The 8,444-nt window shown below is 36.9% G+C and overlaps 1 protein-coding gene across 1 annotated transcript in view; it reads right to left on the reverse strand.

The window, feature by feature from the left end:
• RAD51B (RAD51 paralog B) overlaps positions 1-8,444 on the reverse strand; it is a 647,586-nt gene that overhangs the window by 602,237 nt on the left and 36,905 nt on the right. Inside the window, exons 6-7 of the mRNA XM_023517631.1 lie at positions 3,614-3,733; positions 2,976-3,159 (exon numbers count right to left, since the gene is read on the reverse strand). Coding sequence (XP_023373399.1) covers positions 2,976-3,159; positions 3,614-3,733 — 304 coding nt within the window. The remainder of the gene's footprint in view (positions 1-2,975; positions 3,160-3,613; positions 3,734-8,444) is intronic.

Below are 8,444 nucleotides of genomic sequence, written 5' to 3' on the forward strand. Positions count from 1 at the left end.
GCACTCTACCCGGGGGGACAGCTTGAGGCTCTGTCTCAAAAAAAAAAAAAAAAGAAAAGAAAAGAAAGGTAAAATGAACCAGACACCAACATACTATTTTAAAATATTTAATTCTGTATGAAGTCACCTGTTCAAAGTAAAACATAAAACCTTCCAAGTTCATGATTTTCCATTTATTTTGTAGTTTTTGGCCAGGGCCAGGTTTAAACCTGCCACTTCTGGCATATGGGGCCAGCACCCTACTCCTTGGAGCCACTGCATTAAATTGCAGTGATTAGGCTTGGAGAATTCTGACATTTCCTAAAGAATGTTTTTTTACAAAGCCTTGTAAAATCAATACTTACTTGTCACAAAAAAACTAATACTACCCTGTTATATAAGCACATAGTATATTCTACATTTATCTCTAAAGAGAGAAACAAAGGCAAATACAGAAATGTGAAGATACTAAATACCTTTTTTGGAGAGAGGGTTTAATTTAAAAAAGAGTTTCCCACTCAGGAAAATAAAGTACAAAGAAAACTGAGAAGCATTAGCCTATAATTACTACTTTAAAAGAAACATCACTTTTAAAAAGTGAATTTTCACATGTTGCACAGAATTAAGCCAACCAATAGTATGAATTAATAAAATAAGCATATACGGTCATCTTCCTGTATCGTCAGGGAGTTTGGTTGCAGGACTCCTCTCACTCAAGTCCCTTCTATTAAACAGCATCGCCTTTGCATATAACTTATGCATATCCTCCTGTAGGCTTAAATCACTCTAGATTATGTCTACACCTTATGCAATATAAATGCTATGTAAACCACAATTATACTGTATTGTTTAGGGAATAATGTCAAGAAAAGATTTGTATATGTTCGGTGTATCTTTTCGTTATTTTTTCAAATATTTTCTATCTGTGGTTGATTGAACTCAAGGGCAAAGAACCTATGAATATGGAAAGTCAACTATATACTTAAATTTCCATTCAATCAAATATCTCTATAAAATATTTTTAATTCCTTTATTCTAGACTAGGGAAGATATAAATTTGAATTTATCATTTTAACCAACTACAATAAAATGTGAAAGATGAGCATCACCCAAAATAAACCTTACAGCATTTCACTTTAATCCAAAATATGAATACATCATTAAAATATGTAGAACTTTTTACATGTCACATTTTCTCTCTTGACTTCTTGCTTGGCTTAATAAATCTCAAAGGCTTAGGCCGGGCATGGTGGTTCATGCCAGTAATCCTAGCACTTTGGGAGGCCAAAGTGGGAGGATCACTTGAGCTCAGGGTTTTCAAGACCAGCTCGAGCAAGAGTTAAGACCCCACTCTACCAAAAATAGAAAAATTAGCTAGGCATTGTAGCAGATGCCTCTAGTCTCATCTACTCAGGAGGCTGAGGCATGAGGATTCCTCAAGCCCAAGAGATTGAGGTTGCTGTGAGCTATGACGACATCACGATATTCTACCTAAGGTGACAGAGTGAGACTCTGTCTCAAACACAAATAAAGATCTTAAAGGCTATTTGGTAGTTTATACTATTTATACATATTCTTTAATTTGCAGAGATCCAAGACTTAAATTTTCCAAAAACAAATCTAAACCCAAATCATAACCCAATTTTATCTCAAAGATTTTTTTTCTGTTGAGATGAGGCATGAGTAAAATTGAAAAGCCTGAATGTTGGTGAGGCTATGGAACAAGTGGAACTCTCCCCCACACTGCAGATGGTAGTGTTACTCAGCACAGACTTACAACATGTAACTCTTATACCATAAGCCCTTGCAATATCCCCTCATCTCCAGATACCCTGATCACAATGCTCACTACTGAAATCAATGCCAACAGTAATCTTTCAAAATGGCACTGTCATTACTATCACTCCAAAAATCCTTGGATGGGTGACCTCTCATTATTTGAAACAAACCTACTGTGTACAAAACAGCACTGAACACAATAACACAATATTTAAACCTAAAATACTTACCAAATTGACAGCTACTACAGTTAAAAAAAAAAAAAATACATAGACCAGTGTTGTAGTTTACACCTACAATTCCAGTACTTTGAGAGGCCAAGGCAGGAGGACTGCTTAGGACCAGGAGTTCAAGACCAACCAGAGCAAGAAAAAGACCCTGTCTCTACAAAAGAGAAAAAGAAAAATCAGCCTGGCACAGTGGTTCATGCCTATAGTCCTAGGTAGTGGGGTGGCTAAGGCAGCAGGATTGCTCAGGCACAGTAGGTTGAGGTAGCAGTGAGCTCTGGTAACACCACTACTGCACTCTACCCCAGGCAACAGAGTGAGACCTTATCTCAAAAACAAAAGAACATTGCACAGAAATAGATGAAATTAATTTTTTTTAATTTATTTTTTTAAACAGAGTCTCACTCTGTCACCCATGCTGGAGTGCACTGCAACCTCCAACACCCAGGGTAAAATAATCCTCCTCTCAGGTTCAGAAAAAGCTGGGACTATAGGCATGTGCCACCATACCCTGCTAATATTATGGTTGTTTTTTGTTTTGGGGGGCGGGGGGTGAGACAGGCTCTGCCTATGTTTCCAGGCTGGTCTCAAACTTGTGGCCTCAAGTAATCCTCCCACCTCAGCCTCCCAATGTGTTAGGAATATACAACCTAGGTAATTTCATAAAGTTTTACTACTTGATAGTTATCATAGTGTGACAAATGTGATATAAAATACACACTAACTGTAAATTATGAGAAGGTAGAAAAGTAGTGACTATAAGAATTTCTAAAACAACATTTAAATGTGCTCTAGGTACAAATTATGAAAGAATGAAATAATCTCAGCAGATGAACTAATTGAAGATGATGGTGATTTTGCTGTAGCAATCAGACCTTTAGAAAGCCATCTGTTTTACATTTTCCTCTGATTTCATTCCCTGATATTACAAGTCAATGAACTTTATATAAAAGGAAACAAAGAAAAGAAAGAGAAAAAAGAATAACTTACTGGGATTGAAAATTCCTCAGCCAAATACTTCAGTGAAGATGCTTCTCTTGCCAAGAATCTATTTCTTTCTTTCAGATTGCCTTGAAGTTGTGTATCAAACTCCTTTCTGACCACAGAAGCAACAGAGTCAATAATCACAAGTTTAACACCTTTTGAAATAATTTCTTCTTCCAAAGATTCAATCCTATAAAAACAGAATTTATAAGATAGTCAGTAGGAGGTGTAGGCAAGATGGCAGACTAGAGACTTCTATAACAAATAAAAGAATACTGAACTATTTCCCATAGTTCTAAAATATAAGGATTTTTTTTTTTAACTCAGGAGCTAAAACCATAAAAACATCACATTCTGGCTGGCACAATGGCTCACACTGGTAATCCTACCACTTTGGGAGACCGAGGTGAATAAATTGCTTGAGCTTAAGAGTTTGAGATCAGCCTGAACAAGAGTGAGGCCCTATTTCTATAAAAAATAGAAAAAACTAACCAGGCACTGTGGTGGCACATGCTGGTAGTCCCAGCTACTATGGGAGGCTGAGGCAAGAAGATCACTTGAAACCAGGAGTTTGAGGTTGCTATGAGCTACAATGACTCCATATTCAATGCATTCTTAAAATACTGCAATCTATAACAGCATACCTTTGCAGAACTTCATCACAGCTGAGTTCCCGATAAAGATGAACTTTACTACTTGTCAAAAGTAATTTTTCTTCAGCATTAAAATAGCTGGGAAAACGGGATTCTGCTATCTCAACCAGTCTGTGGGGAGTCAACACAGTACAAACAAAAATAGTCAATTATCTTTAAAACCACATTGTTGAAACTATAGTGACTTACTTGAAAAATTCACAAGTCTTATCAATAGAGCAAGTATAAGCAAAAAGACTTAGTAATACAGGTGCAGAATATAAATTCCCGCCCCCCTTTTTATTTTTTTTTGAGACAGAGCCTCAAGCTATCCCCCTGGGTAGAGTGCCGTGGCATCACAGCTCACAACAACCTCTAACTCCTGGGCTCATGCGAGTCTCCTGTCTCCACCTCCCAAGTAGCTGGGACTACAGACACCCGCCACAACGCCCAGCTATTTTTTGGTTGCAGCCGTCACTGTTGTTTGGCGGGCCCAGGCTGGATTCGAACCGGCCAGCTCAGGTGTATGTGGTTGGTGCCTTAGCCTCTTGAGCCACAGGCACCGAGCCAATTCCCCCTTTTAAGTACTAACACAGTTTAGCAGGTAGAGCATGAGACCAGCAAGAGATCTCATCTAATTTTGAGCAAGAAACAGTATCTCTGAGATTTACCTTTTTGAAATTAAACATGTTTTTCATAAATGACATTTTGAGTAACAGCTATATTTTTAGTAAATAAGAAGAATGTTTTCATTTTCTTGAATGAAAGAGGTGTATTTGAACAAATATCATATATTATCATTTTAATCACCAGATATCAGTAAGTCTCCACATCTCCTTCCAGAAAAATGTGCTTTTTCCGTTGAAACTTAATTTACACAAATACTGCTATGCCATAGTTCCTTAGTAACTTGAAAGCTATTATCACTAAACAAATTAATGCTATCCAGTAGTTTCTTAGTAAACAAACAAAAAAAATGATTTTCTAAACACAAATCTAATATATGGAGTAGGCCAAGCATAGGAGAGTGATACATTGAAACAGAGATAACTGTCATTATTAGTATTATAAGACATGGAGAACAGTACTAGAAATCACAAATATTTCTGGTTAAAATGTAACTTTTTGGAGTATACCTGTCTCCGATTTAAAATGACACTTCACCAGCTCTAGTCCTGAACCATCTAAGGGACACTGTGAGGAAAAGCCATAAACTATCCTATATTTTATGTTCCCTTTAGAGACTCAAAAGCACAAAGAAAACAGTATTTTCATTTCTAAATAGTTAGAGTTCTGAGAAGAGAACGGGAATTTTAAAGATATAAACAAAATAAATTCCTTAAAAAAAGGATGCTGGATGCAGTGGATGGGATCTGTAATCCTAATATTCTGAGAGGCCAAGGCAGGTACATCCCTTAAGTTCAGGAGTTCTAGACCAGCCTGAGCAAAGCAAGACTCCCCATCTACTAAAAATAGAAACTTTAGCCAGGCACTGTGGCAGGCACCTGTAGTCCCAGCTATTTGGGAGGCTAAGGCAGGAGGACTGCTTGAGCCCTTGAGTTTGAGGGTACACAGTGAGCTATGATGATGCCAGCACTCTTTACAGCTATCTTTTTAATATTCTGTTTGACAATATAAAAGTATTTCTGCTACATTCTGAAGTACACCAATGATCTTAAGGAAAAACACATGTACAATTGTTTGAGCTGTGAGCTATACAAGTCACTTTTTCCATGAAAGACCATTTTTACTTGAAAGAATGATTGACAGACAAATTATGGTTTTTCAGACCTGAGTATAAGGCATACATTTTCTCAAAAATAAACAAAGTAGGCTCGGCGCCTGTGGCTGAAGTGGCTAAGGCGCCAGCCACATACACCTAAGGTGGCGGGTTCGAATCCAGCCTGGGCCCACCAAAACAACAATGATGGCTGCTAACAAAAAAACAGCCGGACGTTGTGGCAGGCACCTGTAGTCCCAGCTACTTGGGAGGCGGAGGCAGGAGACTGGCTTGAGCCCAGGAGTTGGAGGTTGCTGTGAGCTGTGATGCCACAGCACTCTACCCAGGGGGACGGCTTGAGGCTCTGTCTCAAAAAAAATAAAAAATAAAAAAATAAACAAAGTAATCCTGGTCCTTCAAGAAAAACAAGTGATAGTATTTTTTTGCAAATGATAAAATTCAAGGTTTCAATGAAAAATCAGAATTTTAAAAAGTATGACTGATTCCCAATACTTAAATACTTTGGTTCAGATCAGTGGAGATATTAATTAATAAGATTTCTTTTCATATTAAATAATGAAATGTGACAACATTTAAAAGAACTCCATGAGTCAATGAACCAATATTTTCTAAATGACAAAAGCATAATATTACAAAATCATGTGTGGGTAAATACCCATTAAAAGTGCAAGAAAGATCAATAAATTTTAATGTAACAGTACAAAAAAATTACTAATGTGATTTCAGATTCTACATTATAACTAACCTCTAAGCAATTATCACTTAAGTCTTGGTGATAAGCAAAGAAGAATATCTATAACCATTTGAAAAGACTATTAAAATATTCTTTGATTTTGTAACTACTTATCTGTGTGAAGCCTAACCTTGAAATATTTCAGTGAAAACAACATATTTGAACAGACTGAATACAGAAGAAAATATTAGAATCCAGGTGACTTTTATCAGGTCATACATTAAAGAGATTTGCAAAAATGTAAAACAATGTCACTCTTCTCTCATTTTTTTTAAGTTTGGAAAATACATATTTATTTTCCATAAAAAAAAAAATGTGTGTGATGGTCAGTTCGTGGGCCAACTTGGCTAGGCTATATTCTGTTACTCAGTCAAACACTAATCTGTGCATTACTGTGAAAGAATTTTGCAGATGTCATTAATGTCCATAAACAGTTCACTTTAAGTAAAAGAGATTAGACTATGTCATCTGGGTGGGCCTGACTTAATTAATTAACAGGTTTTAAGAACAGAACTGAAACTTCCTTGAAAAATAAGAAATTCTACCTGTGGACTATAACTTATAGCCCCTGCCTGAAAGTTCTAGCTGGCCTTTCTGACAGTCTGTCCTAAGGATTTCAGAGAGTCCCCACAACAGCATATGCCAATTTCTTTGCAATTAGTCTCTTAATATATATATTCTACTGCTTCCACTTCTGTGATAGAGCCCTGCCTGATATAATATGTTAACATGTAATAGACTTATTGTATTTTTATAATTAAAAGTATTTTAAATTTCCCATATTAAGTTTCTAGTATGATAAGTATCACTCCATATAATCTACGTAAAAAGAGCCCTGAATCATAGATAACAAAAGATAGCATAACCAAAGTTAAAAGATAAATGACTGGGAGAAAAATCATGTAGACCTTTATAGCCATAACACACAAAATGTTCCTATAAATCCATGAAAAAATAAAGAAAACAACAAAAATATATTTCTAGTTAACTTGCCAAAGAAATATCAATGGGCAATGAATATATGAAAAGATGATGATGGTTCACAACAGTTAAAACAATGAGATATCACTTTTTTCCCCTAAGTATGGCAAAAAAAAAAATTTTTTTTTTTGAGACAGAGCCTCAAGCTGTCCCCCTGGGTAGAGTGCTACAGCATCACAGCTCACAGCAACCTCCAACTCCTGGGCTCAAGTAAGTCTCCTGCTTCTGCCTCCCAAGTATCTGGGACCACAGGCTCCCACAACGCCTGGCTTTTTTTTTTTTTTTTTTTTTGGTTGCAGCCATCATTGTTGTTTGGCAGGCCCAGGCTGGATTCAAACCCGCCACCTTAGGTGTATGTGGCTAGCGCCTTAGCCACTTGAGCCACAGGTGCTGAGCTAGTATGGTAAAATTTAAAGAAAGAAATTAAAAACAGAATATTAATAAGCGTTCTCAAAACACTGTTGGTTGGAATGTAATTGCATACAATATTTCTGGAAGGGGATGTGGCAGCTTATATCAAAATTTAAAGTAAGTACATCCTTAATGGGTTTCTGACAGATTAGCAATACTAACATGAGAGATAAAGTTACAAACATATTAGGAAAAAAATCTAGGACAATTATCTTTGATATATGGTACCTAATGGGAGGGAAAAACTTCTTACATAAGATTCAAAAACCAAAACCACAAGGCAACAGCTTTAAAATTACAAATTTCTGTTCAACAAAGGATGCCATAGTTAAACATAACAGATACTAGAGCAGGCAAAGATATTTGCAATGGACAAAACTGACAAACAATTAAAATCTAGAAAATGTACAAAGAACTGCTGCAAATCAAGAATAAAAAGACTAGAAGCCCACTGGAAGATGAAGTAAAGCTAGATTCACAAATAGAATACCAAGTATCGTTGAATGAGTGAATGAAAAGACTACTTGGATCTTTCCTCATAGTTACCCAAAGTTCAGTGAAAAGAGGATGTGAGTTCACCTCTCAGCTGACTTGTTAGCTATATGATCTTGGGCAACTGACATAATTTCCAAGTCCTATTTTCTTCATTTCTAAGATGGTGATCAGAATGTACACCCTTCTTACTGTACAGAGTGGCGTCAGGGTGTACACCCTTCTCACTCTACCGTGTGGCGTCCTAGTGTACACCCTTCTTTACAGTGTGGTGTCCTAGTGTACACCCTTCTTACTTTACAGTGTGGTAACAGGGTGTACAACCTTCTTACTTTACAGTGTGGTATCAGAATGTACCCCCTCTTACTTTACAGTGTGGTGTCACAGTGCGCACCCTTCTTACTTTACGGCGTGGTGTCAGAGTGCGCACCCTTCTTACTTTACGGCGTGGTGTCAGAGTGTGCACCCTTCTTACTTTACGGCGT

Source organism: Otolemur garnettii, unplaced genomic scaffold (genome assembly GCF_000181295.1).
Source record: "Otolemur garnettii isolate 467f Iridium unplaced genomic scaffold, OtoGar3 scaffold00115, whole genome shotgun sequence".
Taxonomy (NCBI): domain Eukaryota; kingdom Metazoa; phylum Chordata; class Mammalia; order Primates; family Galagidae; genus Otolemur; species Otolemur garnettii.